The following is a 23,814-nucleotide window of genomic DNA, read 5'->3' on the forward strand; positions in this document are numbered from 1 at the left end:
ATCCAAAGCTGATAGAACTGAAAAGGGAAAGAGCTCCACAACCATGGAGATTTCAATATGCTGCTCAGTAACGGACAGAATGAGCACACAGAAAATCAGTAAGAATAGAGAAGCGCTGCACCCAAACAAAGCAGAAGGCCCATTATTTTCAGAAGCACCGTTACATTCACCAAAAGAGACCGTATGCCGGCCCATAAAACGAGTTTGGGTGTGTTTAAAAGGACTGAAATCGTACAACATCCGCATTCCTCCTGGCCGTAAAGCCTCTTCTCCGGGTGCAAGTGGAGAGAACTGGGAAGGTGACAGGCAGCGACTGTTTGCAAGTATTCGGAGCTGCGCTAAACCAGCGAGAGATTGTGAGAGCATGAGAGATTGTGGAGGAGGAATAACGCACAGGACTCGACTCCTTGCCGTGACGGTGCGGAACAGGTGGTCTTATCGTTCAGGATTCGTCCCCCGGTTTCTGGCGTGGGTAATTGGACGGATGGTGATCCATTTCCCAATTAAAAAAAATGGAAGACAGGCCCCCTCCATTCTTCTCTTCCTGCAACAAAAATGATTGCTCCACCACCCTTCCTTCTCAAGTCCCGCCCTTTTACATGCCCGCCCCGGAGAGTAATCGGAAGACCAAATACTGCCGCAAAGAGCGACGCCACGTTCCAAGGAGCGGAAGTAGATTTCCCGGAAAGCCGTAAAGCGCGCCCCTCTTCCGGTTAACAACAGCCGTACCGACCGTCCTCGCCGGCCGTCCTCCGGTAAGCGCCTCCGCCGGTCTCTCTGTAATTCAATTTTCTCTTCCATTCCGGGCACTTCCTTGTCGTCGCCCTCTTCACCTTGGATCATGTTCAAGAAATTTGATGAAAAAGAAAATGTGTCCAACTGCATCCAGTTGAAAACTTCCGTTATTAAGGGTATTAAGAACCAGTTGATAGAGCAATTTCCTGGTATCGATCCGTGGCTGAATCAAATCATGCCTAAGAAGGATCCGGTCAAAATAGTGCGATGCCACGAACACATAGAAATCCTCACGGTAAACGGGGAGTTACTATTTTTTAGACAAAGAGAAGGGCCTTTTTATCCAACGCTAAGGCTGCTTCACAAATACCCTTTCATCCTGCCCCGCCAGCAGGTTGATAAAGGAGCCATCAAGTTTGTGCTCAGTGGAGCCAATATCATGTGTCCGGGCCTGACCTCTCCCGGAGCTAAGCTCTACCCCGCCGCTGTGGACACAGTGGTCGCAATCATGGCAGAAGGAAAACAGCACGCCCTGTGTGTGGGAGTCATGAAGATGTCTGCAGAGGAAATCGAGAAAGTCAACAAAGGAATCGGGATCGAAAATATCCATTATTTAAATGACGGGCTGTGGCACATGAAGACGTATAAATGAGCCTCAGAAGAAATGCGCCTGGGCTAAACATGGACCTCGTGCAGTATCTGCTTGTGTGTGACGGCATGAAGACGGCACCTCTGTGGTTAGCAATTCAACAGATGCTAAAAACCGGAAATAGACGAAGTAAAGCTTTGGAACGAATCCATATGTCTGTGCATGTGTCATTGTGTGTGTGTCTGTGTGAGTGTGTATGCCTGTGGATATGTGAGGGTGTGTGTGTGTGTTTGTGTGTGTTTACAGGGGAGTGATTAGATTTGCTGTCTTGTCTGTTTAAGCAGATATCAGTTCAAACAGGTAAATTATCTTTTAGAAAAATAGATTTCAAAGTCAAGAGTGTGCAGTTGCTAGGTGGACCCAAGTTGGGAGAAGAAAATGACTGGAGAGAGACCCTAAACAACTCTATTCATATGACCGTTTAAGGGATGAGTACTAGAAACAGAAAATCCGGTAAAAAGTACACAGCGGTCATTATTGGTTGTCCACCCAACAAAGTAGCCCCCTCCCTCCTTGGTGGCATAGCTCTGTCCATCCCTTTTCTGCACGAGTCTGGAAAATGCTGATTAGTCAAGGCCTATCACGGTGGTCTATTTCCCTATGAGATGGATTCATTTGTAGGTGGGCGTGGGGCCTAAGGCCAAGGAGGATCTTCTGTTTAGGAACCCATGGGAAAATGAGGGTCCTTCCTCCCATGGTTTTGAGTCATTTATAGGTGGGACCACTAAAAGAAAGATGCATGGGGAGAAACTCCCTACTTTGGATGGACATTGGCATATGATTTTGCTCTTGCCAAACACACACACACACACCCTTGATTAGCATAAAGTCTGAACATGGTAAAGCTGAAAATAGAAAAGAGTGCCCTTGGTGATCTATGAACCAATGATTAATCAACTATGCAGATTCCATATATTGGGACCTCTTAAGGGGTGTGACTAAGTTCTGTGAAATAATAAAATTTTCTTATAGATTACTTCATTTGTACTTGAGTTTTCTGAAATTTAAAGCTAAAGAGAACTCAGTTTTTATAGAGTGGCATCATAGACACCCAACTGAAAAATATCTTAAACAGGGATAAAATAGGTCAGCTGAAAGTTCATCAGTGACTTTCACATGAGCAGTTTCAGTGAAATTCACATGAAAGCAAGATAAATTGCAGTAGATCTGGGGGTGAATGGGGAGTGAGAAGGTTAAGGTGTGGGAGTTTACACTTCATGTTATTATTTACAGAATTTTGGGAATTAAAAGGTGGGTGAAAGGAAGGTCATAGTTAAGATAGTCTGTTTTGGAGTTTATATTATTTTGCTGTTGTTATTTTAATTGTTTTTGTTTTTTTCTTTCTTGTGGCATGTTTGTTAGTGGGGTATCTGAGTATATTTATATGCTGAGGGGAAAGATTCACTAAGAGAGGGATACTTGATGGGGATTTAATCAGTGGAATAGGAAATCAGAAAGGAATGGCTCCAAAAGCAGGGGTAGAGGATGGCCTTCTATCCTCAGAAATCTGCACATTTTGATTATTGCCTTTCACCATAAGGTTGTCATGTAACAGCTCTTAAATACTCCTCTTCAAAACACTGTTTTTTCCTTAAAGGCTTAGGGCTTTTGCCCCTATTAATTCTCCGCCCAAATCAGCATCATTAAGTCTGGTCAGTGGTGGATACCTGTGGAGGGTCTCTGAACGTCTCATGATAATCTGGAGCACCCAGGCCTCTGACGAACACTGATGGAGACAATCAAGTAAGCAAACTTTCAGTTCTTCTTTTACCATATTCTAACTATCTCCACCAAAAATTGAACAAGGACCTTCTGGATCTACTCTAAGCCTTCTTTCAGGTCTCTTCTATTCCTTCTCTTATTCCATCCTGGTTCACTTGGTTCTATTGGATGGTGTTGTAGTCCTACTGAACAACTCAGAATGGACAGCCTGTATACAAACTGGGAAGCGGATGGAGATAAAGAGTTCTATGAACTTCCTGGAATTTCATACAAAATCTGGTGTGTATGTGCATAGATAACTGTATTTGGTAGAGCCTTCTCTACATTGATCATGTGTTTAAGGTGACCTGTGAGCCAAAAGGGTATTATGAACAATTAAAGTAGAAGAGCATCCCCATCTACTTCTTCTTGGCTAATGCCAGTGCATAGTTCAATGATAGGATGCTGGAAAATGAAATACAAATTACAGTCATATCTTACCTCAAGAATCTACCCACTCCAGTGCTATGTAACCCAGAATAGTTCAACAAACATTCTTGGGTACTTACCGTAAGGCAGACACTGGGCTAGGAGTAAGGGACAGAAAGAGAAATATACTATTACCTTAACTTTTAGGAGCTTGGTCTTGTTAGGAAGGCAAACTTAGATAATTTCACTTTCGTATATTCATGTATGTATATAATCTACATACAGTGAATATCTGAATTACCTATTACAACATAGCATGAATGAATGAGGGAAAGCTGTCTCTCCCTAGAGAATCAAAGAGGGTTTCTGAATGACAGGTTGTGTGAGTGGGGACATAAAAGATGATTCAGAATATTGGGAATTCCCTGGTGGTCCAGTGGTTGGGACTCTGCTTTCACTGCTGAGGGCCAGGGTTCAGTCCCTGGTCAGGGAACTAAGATCCCACAAGCCAAGTGGCATGGCCAAAAAAAAAAAAAAAAAAATCTTCATAATGAATATGGTGAAAAATTACAGTAAAAGATACAGGGCAAGCAATGCACTAGATTCACAGAAATACAAGCAGTTTGGCTTTTGTAGGCCATGATTTTCCTGGAAAAGGTGAGAGGAGATGAAGCTGGAGGCCTATGGTAGAGACCCATTTTTAATATGCTAAAGAATTTATATACTTGAGGGACTTCCCTGGTGGTCCAGAGGTAAAGAATCCACCTTCCAATACAGGGAACGCGGGTTCGATCCCTGGTCAGGGAACTAAGATCCCACACGTCGCAGGGCAACTAAGCCCGCATGCCACAACTGCTGAGCTGAGGCACCTCCATGAGAGAGCCCACATGCCGCAAACTACAGAGTCCATGTGCTCTGGAGCCCACACGCCACAACTAGAGAGAGGAAAAAAAAAAAACCTGCACGCCACAACTAGAGAGAAGCCCACGTGCTGCAACAAAAGATCCTGCATGCTGCAACTAAGACCCAGCGCAGCCAAATAAATAAATAAATATTAAAAAATGTATATACTTGACAATTTAAATCGGTCTTTTAAAGGCTGCTAAAAAAGAATGAGACATGAACAATATATTTTGGATAGATGATAATGGTGAGGATGGGTTCTAGTGGGGATAAGACTAGAGGAAATAACTAATATTGCAGCATTGTAGGTATTTCAGGCAAAAGATAATGGCACTGATTAAAAGGATTTGAACTATTCTAAAAATGTTTGTGGAGGAAATTTTCCTAAGACATTAAGGGAACCACCAGCTCACTTAAGAAGAAATGGGTAACTACAGTAGTACTATATCTATTAAAGTACATAATTAAATTTGTAGTTAAAATTCTACAAACAAGGAAAACTCCAGACCCAGAAAGTTTCACTAGTGAAATCTACCAAACATTTCAGGAGAAATAATTTAAAAATTTATAGAATTTCTTCTAAAGTAAAGAGGTTTGGGGAATACTTTCCAACTCATTTTATGAGGCCAGCAGTACTGAAAAATCCAAACCAAATACATGGCAAAACCCCCCACAAAACTATAGACCGATATCCATCTGAATATAAACACAAATACTGTTTAAAAAATGAGCAAACTGAGCCCAGCAATATGTAAAAATGGCAAAACGGATTTATTCTGGAAATGGAAGCTTGGTTTAATATTTAGAAATCAATGTAATATGCCATATTAATAGATTAAAGAAGGAAAAGCATAAGGTATTCCCACTAGATGCAGAAAAAAACATTTGACATAGTTCATTATTAATTCATTCACTGAAAGAAATCTTCCTCAACCTGATAAAGTAGGTCTATAAAATACCTACAGCTCACATATATTTATTGGTGAAAGACTGAATGCTGTCTTCCTAAAATCAGGAACAGGACAGAAATGTCCCCTATAACTCCTTCTATCAGTCATTTTAGGTAGTGATTCAGTAAAGGAAGACCAAAGAAATAAAAGGCATACAGCCTGCAAGTAAAAAACAAAACTGTCTCTACTCACAGACAACTTAGTTGTCTAAGTAGAAAATCCAAAGGAATGTACAAAATAAGCCATTAGAACAGATACATGAGGTTAGCAAATCAATATTTAAAAATCAGTTGCATGTCTATATGCCAGCAATGAACAATTGTTGAAATTTAAAAATAGACCATTTTCAGTAGCACAGAAAAACTTGAAATCCTTAATCAAACAGTATGTGCATGATCTGTATGCCAAAACCACAAAACACTTATGAATGAAACACTGATTAAAGGGCACTTTCATAAACACAGAGGTTTGATCTGTTCAGGAACAGGAAAGTGATAATGTCAATTCTCCCCAAATTAATATAGAGATTTAATACAATTTGAGTCAAAATCACACAGGTTTTTCATAAGAATTGGCAAACTATTTCTAAATTTTTGTTGTTGTTGTTGTTAAATTTATTTATTTATTTATTTATTTCTGGCTACCTTGGGCCTTCTTTGCTGCACGTGGGCTTTCTCTAGTTGTGGTGAGCGGGGGCTACTCTTTGTTTGCGGTGTGCGGGCTTCTCATTGCGGTGGCTTCTCTTGTTGCAGAGCACGGGCTCTAGGCGTGCGGGCTTCAGTAGTTGTGACTTGCGGGCTCCAGAGCTCAGGCTCAGTAGTTGTGGCGCACAGGCTTAGTTGCTCCGTGGCATGTGGGATCTTCCCGGACCAGGGCTTGAACCTGTGTCCCCTGCATTGGCAGGCGGATTCTTAACCACTGCACCACCAGGGAAGTCCCTATTTCTAAAATTTTAATGGCACTTCAAAGGGACAGAATAGTCCAAACCATTGTGAAAAGGGAGAACAAAGTTGGAGGGCTCACACTTACAGATGCCAAATCTTCCTATAAAGCTGCCGTAGACAGTATGGTCTTAGCAAAAGGACAGACTCATGAATCAAGGGAGCTGAGAAGAGTCCCCAGATGGACCTGCTAAATATTGTCAATTGATTTTCTACAAAGTTGCAAAGGTAATTCCATGGAGCAAGAATAGTCTTCTCAACAAATGGTGCTGGGGGCATCCATATGCAAAAATATTGAACTTTGGCCCTTACTTTACAATGTAAATAAAAATTAACTCAAAATGCATTGTAGACCTAAATGTTAAAACGTATCAAATTTCTAGAAGTAAACACAGGAGAAAAACTATGAGTTTAAAAAAAAAAAACAAAAACTATGAGTTTAACAAAGATTTCTTAGATGTAACACCAAAAACACTACCCTTTTAAAAAAATTTAATTAATGTATTTATGGCTATGTTGGGTCTTTGTTGCTGCAGGTGGGCTTTCTCTAGTTGCAGCGAGCGGGGGCTACTCTTTGTTTACGGTGCACGGGCTTCTCATTGCAGTGGCTTCTCTTTTTGTGGAGCACGGGCTCTAGGCACGCAGGCTTCAGTAGTTGTGGCTCGTGTGCTCTAGGGCGCAGGCTCAATAGTTGTGGTGCATGGGCTTAGTTGCTCCGCCGCATGTGGGATCTTCCCGGACCAGGGCTCGAACCTGCGTCCCCTGCACTGATAGGCAGATTCTTATCCACTACACCACCAGGGAAGACCCCAAAACACTACCCTTAAATGAAGAAATAGAAATAACTGAAATTAAGAACTTCTAAGTTTTTAAAGACACTGTTAAGACACGGAAAAGACAAACCGTATACTAAAAGAAACTATTATCAAAACATATATTTAATAAGTCATTAGCATCCAAAATACATATTTTCAAAATTCAGTGATGAAAAAGCAAGAAAAAAACAGGCAAAATGTTTGACAGACACTTCACTAAATAAGATATGTATGAATAGCAAATAAGCACATGAAAAGATGCTCAACATCTTTAATAATTAGAGAAATTAAAATTAAACCACAGTGAGATACACTACATACAAACAACAACAACAGAAAAGGCTGGCCATGTAAGTGTTGGCAGAAATGCTGAGCAAATGGAACTCTCATCCATTGCTGCTGGGAATGCAAGTGGTGTAGCCAGCTGTGGAAAGGAAATGTTTATAGTGGCTGTATTTGTAATCCCCCCAAACTTGAAACACAGTAAAGGAACATTCCTACCAAAGGGACATTCCTACCATTGCCATATACTTATCCACTCTCAATCTTTATTTTAATAGGAATCTTTTAACAGCAAACATATTACAAATAATGACCAATAAGGATGTTGAATATTACAAACTGAGGTTTTCAGATTATGAGGATTAATGATAGTGAACATATTGGCACATTTTTTCATCTCTATGCACTTTCTCATTCTTTTGAGAAAGGTCAAGGTCTATGTTAAATCAAGGTCAAGGTCTATGTTAAATCAAGGTCAAGGTCTATGTTAATCCTGGGACCTCAGTCCTTCAGTTCATCCTCACGTGATAAACTCCAGGAAAACTTTAAAACACTTACAAAGAGCATGATTGCAATTCTTGCGTGCTCTTTCAGCAGAGCTAAATTCAGGGTATAAATATTTTCTTTAAAAATTCAGTTGGCTCAACATATTTTCAAAGGAGGAAATTCTGAGGCTTTGAAAAGCACATCTGTGTTACAGAGAAAACATTTTCTAAGCAGGAAAAGTCTTTCTGACTCTGCAAAACAATATTTTCAATTGCATGTTTTGGGGTTATCTCTGTCCGAAGACTTTTTTCTTCTGTCCGAATGTTGTAGAAAGGTGCACAAGCAAGTCATGGTTATGTCAGAAGCTTAGCCAAACAATCGTGAAAACCAAATATGATATCAATTGGTTTTCTTTGGGCAAAATAATGCTTTTTAAAGTAAGCCCTGCATTTCCGGTCTGTTGAGGATTTGAGCTGACTATGACCATTCCTTTCAAAACCATGAAGTGAGCAGCCCCTCCAAGGGCTCCTTATATACATACCGACTATTGGTCATTATGTCTCTGTTCTTTTGAGGTCAAATGACAGTTTATTTTTAAAAATTTGTATTTATATCTCAGTAAAAATCTATAAAAATGTAAAAGAATGAAAACATGGGTGCATGTAGAGGGCATTAGGCTAAGAAGGACACGTTCTTAAAACCATTGCAGATTCTCAGGCCAAAGAGAGCTGTGATTTGTCGTCCTGTTTATCGATTATGCTGTTTTTTTCCTTTCTTATTAACCTTCCAAGTTGTACTAGATGACATTCGAGAAGTTGCACTAAGGTTTTGAGTATCACTCTCTTAATTACAGGTAGAGCACCACTTCGATGAACGTGGTTTAAAAGTGAGCCCTTAACCAAGCAATGCCCTCATTCTGGTGATGCACCAAAGAGGCTTAGGTTTATTGCTTTTGTTAAAATTCAGTTTAATGTACTATTACTCTCAATTAAAGGATGCTGTTTTGCACTACCTATTTGTAGATGAACGCAGGAGAAATTCCCTGAGCTGTGAATACTTCCCCACAGGATTAGGTGGTGACTAACTCTCCATAGCTGCTCATACCCTTTACCCCATCCTTCTTTTCCTGCTGCCCCTTTCCCCAAACCTACACAGCCCTTCCTCTTCAGCCTCCCCCTCTCCCCATATACCCTTTAAAATATTCATAATTTATGAGAACAATCATCTGAGATAGGATTATAACCTCCTTTTTTGGAGCTGACAATTTGAGGCACACAGAGAGGCAAGGCTAATTACCCAAAGTCACAGAGCCCGTGAATGATGGAGATGGGCTTGGGTCTCAGACATCTGACTCCAGAATCTGGGTGCTCTTCTATAGAAGACACCAGAGAATTTCCCCACCTGATTCAACATGCTGTTTGACTTGTTACCTCACCCTCAGGGACATGCAAGAATTTCTGTTGGTTTCCTCTTACTGAAAAAAAAGTCACAGAGTCTTAGTTTTCATCTCTAAAAGCTAACCATCCCACTTCACTCTAGCCAACCTGTTTTATTCACTCTCTCACAGACTTTTTGTGGACATTTTGGAGTCCAGCTTAGGTTCAAATTATTCTTTTATCTTGAGTTTTCTATTCCCTCTTGGCCTAACTATTATATACATTATCACTTTTCTTCAGAACTTTATGAAGGCTTGCATTTCCTCTATTAGATTCTCCTTTATTATTCCCCTCACCAAAAGTCAAATCTTCTGAGATCTTAAGAGAACATAATGTCTGTATATCTCATTTTGCCATTTTATCACGTTGGCCTCAAGGAATCATATAAAAGTTACATGGATTGTCATCTACTAGCAAAACCACAGTGCTGGTTATGTTAGAGCTGCAAAGCAGTGTGAAACAGGGTTTTTGCACTCAGTGAACTTATATATATATGAAGGCAAGATATAAAGGTGAATTTTTAAAAATACTTTTTAAAAACCAAAACTAGGAATAAGACAAGATGATACCAAAGTAGCTGGCACTACACAGACGTTCTTTGTGCAGACAATATCAATATATGCGTGAAGAGGAGGGAGAGGTAACTAGTGTCCCGACCAGTCCAGGAAGATTTATGGAGGAGACAGATGAAGCCGTAAACATGTAACAGAAGAAAAATGTAGTGGAAGTGGAGTGTAAGAATGGAAAAGGTGGATTGAAGCCACATAGAGAGTGCTTTGAGTTCTCAGTCAGTGCATTCACCTGAAGGTAACAGGTCACCTGGGCTTCTGAGCCCAGCAATGGAATGTTGATTTTGAAAGTGTCTTGCAAGAGAAACTATAGACGTGGGAAAGTCTGCGTGCTGTAAGTATGGAGGGTTGAGACCCTGAGCGCAGGAAGTGAGAGAGAGAGAAAGGTGGAAAAGTCATATCTGTGGGTTACATACCCGTTGTTGTTGTGTGTGTGTGTGAGAGTGTGTGTGTGCACATGATTTAGCAGGAGCAAGCTGTTTGAGAATTGAACAGGCCAACTCTACATGGATTTTGCCCTACAGAATCCTCAAATAATTAGCAGTTCAATGGAGACAATGAAGTCTGTTGTCTGACACCCTGTAGCCTGGCAAGAATGGCTCCGTGATTGACAGTCCCCACTCTCACCTGCTGGGCTGGAGTTACTTGGTGTTGCCTTAGTGTCTGAACTGTGTCTTTTTACCCCATCCTGTACTAAACATCAGAAAGAACACCATCCATGTGATTAGGGAACATCTGTTTGTTCTTTTTCCGTTTTAACAGCAATGAGAACTACAAAAGCCTAGATCTTTTTAGCACTAGGAACAGGGATGATTTAAAATATGGATGGTAGAATTCAGGTATGATAAAATTAGTGCAGAAATCTAGCTATAAATAAACACCAAAGAAGAGTAAAATACAATGTGCAGGATTTTTCACATCAAACTCTAGTTCAGGAATAGATTATGCATATGTTCATGTATTTAAATACCTGAAAATTAAGAAATATGTGGCACACAATATGCACAAACTCTAAAGTATGAAATTTATAGTAGAATAGCTTTGTAGTATATTTTATTCCCTTAGAATATTTTAAGATTTTAATGTAATAATGAATTAAACTATTAACAATAAAAACAATTTTATGAAGCACATTTGTCAATTTTAATACACAATCCAATAATCAGTAATAATGGAGAAACCCTCAATACTTCTTATAGCTTTAAAAAATCATAGCCTTTCCTTTTAGACTTACAGCCAGAACTCTGAATAAGAATTAGTTATTTTTAATATTAGAAAATACAGTTTTAATTAAGGACTGGGAGTTTACACAGGAAATGACCCCTTCCCCGCTCTCCCACCCCTCCACCATGCTACACACATTAAGTCTTTTCATTTAAAACAAATATTTTGAGCAAGGTAATCATACTAGTGCATAAAAGACAAACTGCCTCTTTTTGGGGGGAGGGGGTAGAATTGGGAGTGAAAATGTAATAAACAGATGTAGATAATTAGTTGGAAGAAATAATAGAAAGCCTTATGCTGTTAATGAAATTTCGAAAATTCATCTGAAACCATTGACTTAATTTATGTATTCATTTATTCTTACATTAATTCATGTAACAACTACTAATTAACACCCACCATAAAATGGAAATTAAAATACTTAGGCAAGCCTTTTTGGCTGCAATTAACAAAGCCCCATTGCCCTAGTAGAAGCAAAACATTGCCGGCCATCTTAAAGATTTGGGGCATCTCCAGGAAGGCACAGGGTTGGGAGTGGGGTTGGTTCTCACGGGGGTGTGCCTGCAGACCCGTTACGACTCAAGGTGGCGGGGGGGGGGTCTCATCTCTGTCTCTTTCTTTCTGCTTTGTTCTGTTCCTTCCTTGCAAACCAATTGCTCTGATTTTGGTGTACATGAGTCAGAATTGCCCAGACTGTGCTCCTGAGTTGGCCACCTGTGGACACTGATTAGTGTCTGAAATCCAAATCCAAGTTCCAGGAAGAATGTGTACCCTTGGCGTTGCTTTGCTCTCATCACCCCTTGGCTCATCAATTACTGCAGCAGCCTCCTGCCCTCCCTACTCTGGTCTTTTATTTTTCCCAAACAGTCTTCCCTGCTGCGTTCAGATGGATCCTTCTGAAATTCAAATCTGGTCATGCCTCACACCTAGCTTTTAGTCTTAAAAGGCTGCATATTACTCTCTGGTTAAAATAGGGATGCCTTAAATGGAGTGCGAGACCCTTCCTGATTCAGCCTCTGGGAATTCTTAGGTCTCCTCTCTCACCAGCTTCACTAATTCTAGCCCTCTCTGCTACAGAAACCCTGAATTTGTAGTTTTTCTAAGGCACCATGCTGTCCCCTGCCTTTGGGTTTTAACTTCTCTGTTCTGTCTGAAGAACTTCTCTATTCTGCCTACCCTCTGCCTTCGCGTGGCTAACTGTTACTCCTCCTTCTGTGTTAATTGCTTGTTGCATCCGGCAGACTTTCCTGATCCCAAGTCTGAGCCACAGCCCCACATGCCCCCTCGCACCAGGTACCACTGCTGCTGCAGCCCTGGGCATCTGTACAGTTGTCTGCTCGTGTGTCTGTACAATTTGTGAAAACTTGTTTCCACCTGTTATATACTGTATTAGCAATAAATACTGATTAAATAGGGAAATAATCAAATCAGTGGAATCCATAATCAAATAATAGGATTTCCAGATGGGAAGGAGACAAGGATTTTAACTGCCCCACCCCCTCACTAAGTGAACTAACTGCCACAGAATGCTGTTGTTTAAGGAAAATATACTGATGATTTAACTCAGAAGAAAACTGGTTGGTAAGTAATCGGAAACAGGAGGGGTTAACTTGAATGTGCTGGATGTTTGAAAAATACAATGTCTAATCCTGGTTCTTCCTGAACTTGTGTGAAATTAGTCAAATTCCTTACTAACATTAAAGGGTTGGTATAAAATTTAAATAAAACAATACAAGTATTTAGAAGCTGTAGAAGTATCTCCCCAAAGAGTACAAAGTCTAAAATACCTTTATAAATATATATCTATATAAATCAATAAAATATGAGTAACTTGGGGGTTGACGTTCAAGTAATACCTAAGGTATTAGCTCTTTTCTTGGAGTTCCTGTGTTCAAATAGCCACATGCTTGTTCCAGGTGGTTGCCCTCAATACGTGCTTCCCTGTTCCTCTTCTGCATTTGGAATCAAATGAGAGAAAGACAAACCAAAAGGTAGATGGAGATTGAAATATTCACAACCACAGAAGCAAATTCTGTGGGCAATTGCTGCTATTTGGCCCTGCCAGAATGATGCCCAGGACTTTATTTACCTAAAGGGCAAATAGCTTAGTTGTGTGGCAACGTTCTTACTAATACTATGACAAACCCACAATGCTTAGTGTCAAAAACTGTGGGAATTAAGGCTTTGAAACCTCCTAGTCTCTATGATCAAGGCCAAGTCATACATCCTTGTTTGAAACTTGATTTCATTATCTGTAAATGGAAATAAATATACAAGCCCCCCACCCCCTTATATTTGTTTTGTAGACCACATTGATAATGTGGGAATTTAGTCCATGTATTTTTTTTTTTTTTAAAGATTGATTGATTGATTGATTGATTGCTATGTTGGGTCTTCGTTTCTGTGCTAGGGCTTTCTCTAGCTGCGGCAAGTGGGGGCCACTCTTCATCGTGATGCGCGGGCCTCTCACTATCGTGGCCTCTCTTGTTGCGGAGCACAGGCTCCAGACGCGCAGGCTCAGCAGTTATGGTTCACGGGCCCAGTTGCTCCACGGCATGTGGGATCCTCCCAGACCAGGGCTCGAACCCGTGTCCCCTGCATTAGCAGGCAGATTCTCAACCACTGCACCACCAGGGAAGCCCCCTAGTCCATGTATTTTTAAATGGTGTAGACATTTTATTAATTAAGCATTAAAACAGCAGTAATGCGTTGTAATATCCCTGACATGAGATTGGGTAACTCAAGAGACTAAGTCCTGGCTGTAGGGCAGTTCGTGCACCAGCCCTCTGTATACTTTGGTGATAAGTGTATCGTTCCAGAATTTGTACCTTGAATACATTTCTGTGCATTTGCTTATTTTTCTTCAATATTTTAGTTATCCGTGCATTTGACTATCTTTCTTTAACTCATCGTTTTATCGTATCGTATAAAGAGAATTCATTTGGGTTCACTTCAGGTTTTTTCAAAATGTGACCTAAATATAATCCAAGTAGATTCCATGTGTCCAAGCCTGAGTTACCTGGAGAACAGTAGTGCAGCTGAGAGAAGTACAGTGTTCTGTGGGCTGGTGTGTGCGGGAGAGGGTTTGTGTGCTCTTTTGTAGATTTGCTGGGTTGAGGGGATAGTGGGACAGCCACATTATATACAACAGTCACCTGCAGATTAGTGTGTGAATTTGAAGATAGATGTTAAAAATTAAGATGTAGTTTTGAGTGTCCTCAATGAACACTTATTATTTCTCTCTTTTTAAAGGAATAGGTTTCCAAAGCCTACGTACTGTGACAATCTATTGTTTGGGCCTCCTTACTCTCTCCTTCCCCCTTTCTTAATACAAAACCTAGATTTTTGTTTCAGTATTTCTGCAACCTTCAAAATTAGTTTGTTCCAGGAGCAACTAGATGGCCCCGCAACCCTGGGCTCAGGCCTAAGCTCGGCAGTGCAATCCTTGCCCTGACCCCAGCCCTGGTCAAATTGACTGTTTTAGGGGTCTGGGCAATTGGTCCTATTTGGCTCCGCCAGAATGATGCCAGGACTTTAAGGACTGGGGAAGAAACTGGGCAGCAGGCTTGGGACGACAGCAAGCAGATTGCAACCAAAAGGCAAGTCAGCCTGAATCTGAAGCCCAGTCATGCATGGGGGGGCGGATCCAAGAGGACGAGAAGAGCAAGAGGGGGGCTGTGATGAAACCGCTTTTGAAGCCTGAAATTCTTCTGAGCTTTTAGTTATGTGTGTCCATAACTTTCCTTTATAGTTTTAGCCAAATCGACCTGTGGCTTGTGGGTTATTATTTTTGTTATGTTGTCACCTGTGCTAATATAATCGATGCATGAGGTTGAATTTACAGATTGCACGAGATATTCAAACCATACATTAGCATCACGTATCTCTAACTATATGCAAGGAACGCCCTGGCAATTTAATCCGAGAACTGCCCACTATAGGCACCTCTAAAATCATGTAGTTCAACCCCTCATTTCATAAAGGAGAAAACTGAGGCCAGCAAAAATAACTGAAATTGTCCAACTTAATAGACTTGGATAATGACATAGTTAAGATTAAAAAATCAATTCTCTTTGGCATGGAAATCACTTCTGCCAGCACAGAGCATTTTCATTATGTTTTCCACATACTGTGAAATTAGCCAAGCAAGTAGCCAAGCTAAGCCAGTTGAGAGCACTTTGTGAAGTGAGGGAATACAGGAGCATCCTCTCTGGAACCCAGAGCCAAAGTTGAGGAATAAACCATGAAGGAGATTAGCATACATTTTAGCCCTGGAAAGACATCTACCCACCTCACAGAACACAGCTGGCAAAGACAAAATGAAAAGAGAGGAAAAGAAAGATGCAAATTAGCTGCCACACCACCCCCATTGATTTATTAATGTAACAAGTCCTGTGTGTTTACTTAGTCCTGTGCTAATGCCTGGAGATGGAATGGTGAGCAGAGCCAGGCTCTGCCCTTACACATCCCCGTCTGGGTAGGAAGGGGAGTCTAGCAAAGAGACAATTATAGCACAGACAGAAGGTAAGGTCTGCGGGTCAAGAAAGGAGTCCTCAGGGAACCCACACCTGTCTTCAGACTGCAGGGTAGGGAAGGTTTAGGCAAGTGGAAGTCAGGGAAGAGCATTCGAGGCCAAGAGAAGAGCGTAACAAAGGTTTGTGGTTGAGAGCAAAAGCCTAGGAAATGCAGGAAGTCATGTTCACGTGGCCGGGTCGTGGAGCAATAGAATGCTGAGTGATGCTAGAGGGGAAGCAGTTCTCTGACAGAGAGACAAAAGCACACAGGAGTCCTTCAAAGGGTTAAACACCTCCTGGGAGATAGTATGCATGAACCCTTCATTACAGGAATGCACCCAGTTTTCAGGTGTAATTTGGATTGCGACTTTGCAATTTAGAAAATCCTTTCCAAAGCAACTGAACTTTAAAGATTTTAAAGGCCATAGGCCAGACAGCATTCAAAATAATATGTTTTTGGTTTTTGCTTATAGATGCATGACAGGTGGCTTTCCTTTCACATATTATAAGGCACTTTTAGGTTTAGAAAACTGGAATGCATGCTGAACAAAATTCCTGTAAACAATCATTTATTTATCTGTGTCTTTGAAGAAACAAAAGATTGCTTTCTTTAAAATTGTATTACAGCAGAAGAAAAAAATTGTCTTTTCTACAAAGAGGTATCTAGATTATTGGGGTATTTAAACATTCCATTCCTGATATAACCAAGTCTCATTTATTCCAATACATTTAAAAAAATTATGGTATACATGTATTTACCAAATTATGTCATGGGCACTCAGTATACTTTGAGTAGAAATAGCAGATGTCTGTATTTCCCAGTTTTATGTGAATCCGCTAAACATATATAGTCCTATACTCAACTGTAATTTTCTTTCTAATTAAAAATATATGTTGGATACATATTTCCATGTTAAGCTATGTGTGCCTTATGTATAGACTCTTTGGCTTCCTTAAAATAATATTTCCATAGTATTTATGGCTAACCAACCACCTGCCAAAATTTTGACATACTAAGAAATGGTCAATCTACTCCAAAAATAGCATGTTCTCTCAAATTTCTTAGTGGGCTTTGGACAGAATATTTCATTTCCTGTGACATTTTTAACTCCCTTCGAGGCAGTTTCAAGAGTCCTAGCTTCTCAAAAGTAGCTATAAGGTAGGAAACTTGAGTTTAAATACATTTATGAATTCTGTTCAATTATTAGGAGCATGCCACAGTGCAAGTTCTATGAATGCCTTTAATTATCCCGTTTAACCAAACATCCCAAACTTAGTGTGTGGAGTAGGATGAGCTCCTTGTTCACAAAATGTCTCAAAACAAGCTTGATGCTCTGATTTAGCGAGGGCCTGTTATACAGAGTAAGACACAATCATTAACTTTAAGAAGCTTAAGTTTAGTTGAGGAGTCAGAATGTATGTATTTACATACAATAATAATACTGAAATATCATCGAAATGCTAAATTTATGGCACAGACTAGTTAATCGAGAGTTGCTGGGGCTGACTAAAATTAAAAATTCACCAAGCTGATGGAATGCTTGGCATATGATAAACTCTCGGTAATAATAATTACAGTTAGTAGTAAAAAAAAAAAAAAAACAAAGTGTGTGTTTGTGAGAGTGTGTGTAATTTGGCTCCATAGACTTGCATTGAGAGAAAGAAACAAGAATGGGTAGAAACATCAGAATGAAGATTTTTTTAGTGCTATTGTTGCAGCAATTAAGGCAAGAGATTATGAGAATCCCACCACTAAAATGGAAAGAAAAGGAGAGGATTCAGGGGTTTTTCTTGCTATGGTGGTGGATTATGTGTGATTGGCAAAGAAGAAAAAGGAAAAGAGGAACCAACTGATGGGAATCACGGGGGCTTCTGTGTTAGTGGATGTCTCTGTGGCTGCGTCACCAATAGCAACAGTAACCGTCGTGCATAGTGGTGATAACATGCTCAGTCGGGGTCATAGGTTAGGGTTGAAGATGTAGACTTTGAACAGCGCTTTGTGGTACTGGAGACCACGTGGTCTCAGCGGGATGGGTTGGAACTCACAGAACACCACTCTTGATTGGGTGCAGAGCAACGGGCCCGCCCACGTCTGCAGCTCTTCTTTCGCTTCCATGGTTCCTGTGGATGTATTTCAGCTCTGAACACGTCTTGCTTGTTATGAATTTGGAGGTCATGTTACTGACACGAATATGAATTCTAGGAAGTAAAGGTAAGCCACCAATCAAGGTTGACCGATCTGATATTGGCCTAGGGCCCAAAGCTGGGACCAATGTGGGGAAAGTGATTTGAAACAGTGCTTGACATTCACGTAATAAGCTAGAAATGTCAATTGCTGCTTGAGGTAAACATTTATTTTCCAGAGTAAATGTTACAGCCCCTGCTTTTCATGACCCTGTGTCATTCAAGCACTTGTCTGAAGGGCGGAAATGCATCTTGGAAGTAGCTTTCATTCCTAATCCGTATTTGTGTTTAACTACAAAACCATTTAATCCACCTGCTCATTGTAATCAGCAAAACAGAGAACACACATTTCCTTCATTATAAAAATAAAACAAAACCAAGGACTTTTCTCTGCGTTAGATTCCTTTTGAATACTAATGTATAAAAGCCCAGGTTAAATTAATCTCAGCTGTCACAGTCACACTTGGCAAATGAATCATAAAATAGTTTCTTCTTCATGTGACATCTTAATTTGATAGCAAATTAAAATCTTAATAAGGGCTTCTAAAATGCACATGCATATGTACATGCATAATCTCCTTTATTGGAGCTCAATGTCAAAATACAAATTATTTTGCTTTGTTTTTTTTAAATTGTGAATTTTTGAAAAGATAAAAAGATTTTCCAGATCTTTTTATCTGATGGTTTCAAAGTCTCTATACCCTTGAATACTTTTAACTTACCTACAAAATAAGTTTTGGAAATCTTGCCAGAGTTGTTGGATAATGGTTTGTTTTTTTTTATGACAGAAAATTTATTAACTGTTTACTTAAATGATACAGATATCAATGATATAATTCTCTACCTCCTAGCTTTCCTCAATAACAGTGGCCTCTCGGGGCTGGGATGTCACATGAAGAGATCAGAGGCCAATTACAGGGGTAGATTCCTGCTAGCTCTGTAGGTGCAACTCTCAAGGTGCAGAGAGGTTGCAGAAAGACACATCAGGAAACAGGTGGAGACTTACAGCTTCAACTCAGACATGTGAAGAGCTTGGAAGTTGTCATTACCATCCTCACATTAGGAAAAAAGATGAACTAACTGAAAAAAAATCAATGAAGTCTCAGGTCTAGGTACCACTCCAGATTCTGGAGAGAAACGTGAATCTGGAAAGTCAGAGCCAAGACCTGCTTTCCTGGAACAGAACCCACTGGAGCCATAAACTGGTAGCAACACTTAAAGGGTAATTTTGTTGAATTTCTGGAAGCAGAGTATGGTCTAGCTTGAGAGTAAGAAGTTGGTGGAGACCACTGAAAGGGGCTTTACCTCCAGGAATTCTGTAAAGAGCTAAGGAAGAGCCCCTTGTGGCTCTGGCAGGGGAGAAGGAGAGCAATCTTTGAGAAAGACACCCAAGTGTTCTCCATAACAGAATCCTACTCTGTGGGGAGCAGACTGTACCATCACCTTATTCCACCTGGGGGAAGACCACTGCCCTGACTCCAGCCCCCTCTAGACTTCCTGAAGCTAAGTAGCATGTGTGAAGGTCACAGCTCAGGGACACAGGCCCACCAAGAGACTGGGGTTTAATCAGAAGATAACAGAGCACTTCTCCTCTCCCACACCCCACAGCTACATCAGCAGGGCTCCTGTATAATAACAGCAGATTGTACGGATTCAGACTCTAAGGAGGAATTCGTAGGGAAGCCCCAAAGCCATCAGGGGAGATAAAACCAATGGAACTAGAGGAATTTGAAGCTGGCGTGTACAACTATAACAAACATTAAACATAGCCTGAACTGCACATGAAAGGTCTGTTTACCTCAGTTCCTATTACCCAGCATGTCATGTCTGGATTTCAGTAAAAAATCACAAGGCGTGCTAAAAGGCAGGAAAATTACAGTATGGAAAGACAAAACGAGCATCAGAAAGATACTTAGATATGGCACAGATTTTAGAATGTTTAAAAGTAACTATGATTAAGCTCTAATGGAAAAGGTAGACAGCACACAGGAAGAGATGAATATGATTTTTTATCAACACAACCACAGAGCACCTGTGGATTCCCTGCCTGCATCCCTTCCCTTCCTTTTTTCAGGGCATCCAAACAGACTGCTTGAGTTTCTTGATGCCAGCTGGGTCTCTGATAGAAAATTGTATGTGCTCCTAAATGATCTTATTTTCCACTGTGGATGTTGAGTGGTGTCATTAAAAGTAAATAAATCAATGTGATGATTGTAAAAAAAAAAGAGAGAGGAATAATAGAAGCAGAGAGGTGGAAACTATCTGATGGGCTCATGAGTAGATGAGACACAGGCAGGGAAAGAATCACCGAGCTTGAAGGTATATCAACTGAAACTTTCCAAACTAAAGTGCAAAGAGAAAAAAGAACAACAACAACAACAACAAAAATTAAGGAAGGAAGGAAGGAGGGAGAAATATGACTGGTAGCTAGATTTTATAATATCTGTGGTAATTTGGGGATTGGGTAAAAATAAAGGACAAAGGTCTAGTCAGGATCCCATAATCTTGAAATATTTAATAGATGACTGGATGCTTAAAGGACCACCCAGAAGCTAGGATCTGGGTGATTTAAGTCCAGCTCAAAGGGGCATATTTTAACTGAAGTTTACATAAGACATTTTTTTCTCCCAATGTCACATCTTCCTTTCCCTCCTAATCTCAATTCTATTCTCTATGGGTCTGGGAGGGAACATTAAGTGCTAGGAAACATTAAGTGCCATACAATTCAGGCTTTGCATCCACGTGTGCAAGATAGGCTGGCAATGCTCCAGTAATTGTAACAGCCATATTACTTTCTGCGTATCTGGGACAATTAAAAGCAGGCTGAAAATTGTTCTCAGACCGATTTTCCTCCATTTCAGTATTCCAGTATCTTTATAGCCTTCTAAATAAAATATCATTTAAATATGGACTTATAGATGAGAAATGTACAATGCTTTCAAAGTTGCTGTGTTTTTAATAATAAATATTATACCATTTGCAAGCTCATGTTTGGATTTACATAAATTGATGCCTTGTATTTTCCATAATACTTCCTGACAAAATTGCATTTGATACTTGATGACGAGGCTTACTTGGAGGGTCATCAATTCAGTCTTACGATGATTGAATCTCTAAATGGAATAGTTGGCAGCTGTTTCTTTGCCTCGATTATACTTGGGTGACCTTAACTCTATCAGGGTATAAATAATACTCTATAAAAAATAGATTTGTGACTACAGTTTTATATCAAACATGTTTGGTTTAGTTTGAAACACTGAAATATTATACGGCCTTTGCTGAGAGTCAAAATATCCCGTGGGGTTTGAGGTCATGGGCTCTGGAATAAACTTCCTGGGTTGAAATCCTGTCTCTATGCCTTAGAGGCTTTGTGACTTTGGGGAAGTAACTTACTCTCTATATTTCTCAGTATTTTCATATGTAAAATTGAGATAATAATAATACCTGCCTTGTTTAGTTCTCATGGGATTAAAGGTGTTAATATACACAAATCACCCCAAAAGGTGACTAAATAAGTGCTCAGTGAGTATTTACTGTTATCTTAAAACTTTTTTTGGTCCTGGGGCTCCCCATACATGCTGTTAAAGCCAATTGAAGATAAAGTATTTGTAGTCCTGAAAAACGTCCTAATGTTTGACTAACTGGTATTTTACTTGCCACCCAATGATGCAGAATTTAATCCGTATGTACAATGCTTCCTTCCGTAATTGTCATTAATGTATCTTGATGACTTTCCACATCTTTTTTGGAGTCCTGTCTTTTCCCAACTGGGCTCATCAGCAGAATTTCCTGGGGCACTTGTTAAACACAGTGATTCCTAAATCTCTCATCTGGAGGTCTGGAATGTGACACCTCAGAATCTATATTTTTAATAAGCACCTCAGATATTTTAATGACTACCTCAGTTGGAAAAAATATTGGTCTAAAACATACATATGAATTAAGTTCTACATCCTAAGACCATTGTAAACAAACATATTTTTCATATATATTGGAAACCATGTTAGAAATATTAATCTCTGAGGTTATTGAGCACTTGGTGTCTTTTGTGATCTATTGATGTGGTTTAACTTGACTCTCAGTTGCTAGGACAATCCATCATGAAGATGTGGTTAGCAGGATGTGCCCCCCCCCCCCACTCTAAAGATGTCTGCATCTGAATCTCCAGAACCTGCTAATGTTCTGTGTTATGTTACATGGCAAGGGGGAATTAAGGTTGTAGATGAAAATAAGATTGCTAATCAGTTCACCTTAAAATAAGAAGAGTCTCCTAGATTATCCCACTGGGCCCAAGGTAATTTCAGGGTCCTTTAAAGTATAAGAGGGAGACAAAAGGGAAAGTCAGAGTCAGAGAAAAATTGGAAGATGGAGGAAGGTGCCGTGAGCCAAGAATGCAGGCAGCCTCTAGAAGCTGGAAAAGGCAAGAATACCGAGGCTTCCGAAAGCCTTCAGAAGGAACACAGGCCTGCTGACCTGATTTTAGCTAAGGAAGACCTATTTTGGACTTTTTGACTTCTAAAACTATAAGATGATAAATTTGGAGAAAATCTATTTGACCTTCAGTTTGAATTTCTACATATAGCACCAAAAGCATGGTACACACACACACACACACACACACACATGCATATACAGGGTGAATGAGAGCTAAACCTTGCTATTTTAAGCCTTTCAGATTGGGAGTTATTTGTTTCCATAGCATAAGGATAACCTCATCTCTCCAGACTGGTAAAAGCCAGAAGAATTAACCTGCATTGTGTAATGTGAGAGCATTCAGGGGCAGATATGAGATCAAATCCTTCTCTGTTACTTCAATTAGTAGAAGCTGACCTTTGAAATGCTAGTAGGGGAAGTAGATTGTAAGATTAGGATGGCATGGAGGGAGGGATACTTCATTTGACGCTATTTTATTTGGAGATGAAAGGCAAGAATGAACTTTCACCTTGGAGGACTCAGTTGCTTTTACCTGTTAAGCACTTCTATTAATCTTATATTCATATTTTGGAAAAAGAATGTGAAACAAATGAACAACAAAAGCAGTGGCAACAAATTCAGAAATAAATTTTAACTTGAATTTTATATAGCGCATTCTGGTGAAAATATTGTTCCTATTGTTGGTAGTTATATAGAACTTTAACGTGCATGCCTATCACCCGGAAATCCTGTTAAATGCAGATCCCGATTCCATACATCTCAGGTGGGGAGTAAGGTTCTGCATTCTCGTGGAGCCCCGCGTGGTGCTGATCCATGGACCACATTTTGACAAGCAGTGTGTAGAATACACACATGCAAATAGAATATTTTAATTTCATTGGAAAGCGTAATTCCAGTTTTAGAAAATAAAGGTGTATTTAGGCAAGTAATTCCAGTAGCTGTAGTTTCTCAAAATATGAGTTAGCCAGCTAAATTCAAATCCTTTGTCTGTTACCTGTTTTCTTTGAATTCTCAACATTGGCTTAGTCTCGTAATACATCATTTCTACTTAGCTCAAAAAGGTTTCCTAAATGAAAACTATAATTGTAGATAAAAAAAGAAAAGAGAGAAAAAAATAATGGCAAGATATAAATTAAGAAGAAAAGCAGAATCTTAAAAATTATTCAGGATATGTCTTTTTTATTTTGCTTTGTTGGATAGAAGAGGAAATGAAATTGTATATTTATCAAAGATTTAAAATCAGGATTTTGAAATATTACAATTTATTACTATTTATTCTTACTTTTAGCAAATAAGATGCTGAATGGAGCAAGTGCATATTCAGTTGTAATACTGATGTTTGTGCCAGGTTAAAACTCAAGTCCAAATGCCAAGACATTTAGAAAACTAAATTCTTAGATGTTATCTCAATACTTCTTTTTTTTCCAAAGCGAGAACATTGTTATTGGTGCACTGACCTTTCTCCCAGGTCCCAGACTCAAATGATTGTACAAAAAGCAATATTCTTACAGTCAAACTATACATTCACTTATTATTTAAATGCTTCTTAGAAAAGTTCTTTT

General features: G+C 39.7%; 1 protein-coding gene and 1 long non-coding RNA gene across 4 annotated transcripts in view; both read left to right on the forward strand.

Annotated features, from left to right (window-relative positions):
- The first annotated feature begins 265 nt into the window (after positions 1 to 265).
- The window catches only part of LOC132359028 (uncharacterized), a 102,038-nt gene continuing 78,489 nt past the window's right edge, over positions 266 to 23,814 (forward strand). For all 3 annotated transcript variants that reach the window (XR_009500694.1, XR_009500693.1, XR_009500692.1), the window contains exons 1-2: positions 266 to 755; positions 2,982 to 3,127. This is a non-coding gene — a long non-coding RNA (uncharacterized LOC132359028). The remainder of the gene's footprint in view (positions 756 to 2,981; positions 3,128 to 23,814) is intronic.
- LOC132359027 (malignant T-cell-amplified sequence 1-like) lies at positions 716 to 1,531 on the forward strand. Its single transcript, XM_059912229.1, has one exon. The coding sequence runs from the start codon at positions 842 to 844 to the stop codon at positions 1,385 to 1,387; it is 546 nt and encodes a 181-aa protein (XP_059768212.1). The 5' UTR covers positions 716 to 841; the 3' UTR covers positions 1,388 to 1,531.

The sequence above is a fragment of the Balaenoptera ricei genome, chromosome 2 (genome assembly GCF_028023285.1).
Source record: "Balaenoptera ricei isolate mBalRic1 chromosome 2, mBalRic1.hap2, whole genome shotgun sequence".
NCBI classification, from domain to species: domain Eukaryota; kingdom Metazoa; phylum Chordata; class Mammalia; order Artiodactyla; family Balaenopteridae; genus Balaenoptera; species Balaenoptera ricei.

Excerpts from the sequence above, each read along its gene's own strand:
- LOC132359027 (XM_059912229.1), top strand. The coding sequence starts at position 842 with ATGTTCAAGAAATTTGATGAAAAAGAAAATGTGTCCAACTGCATCCAG.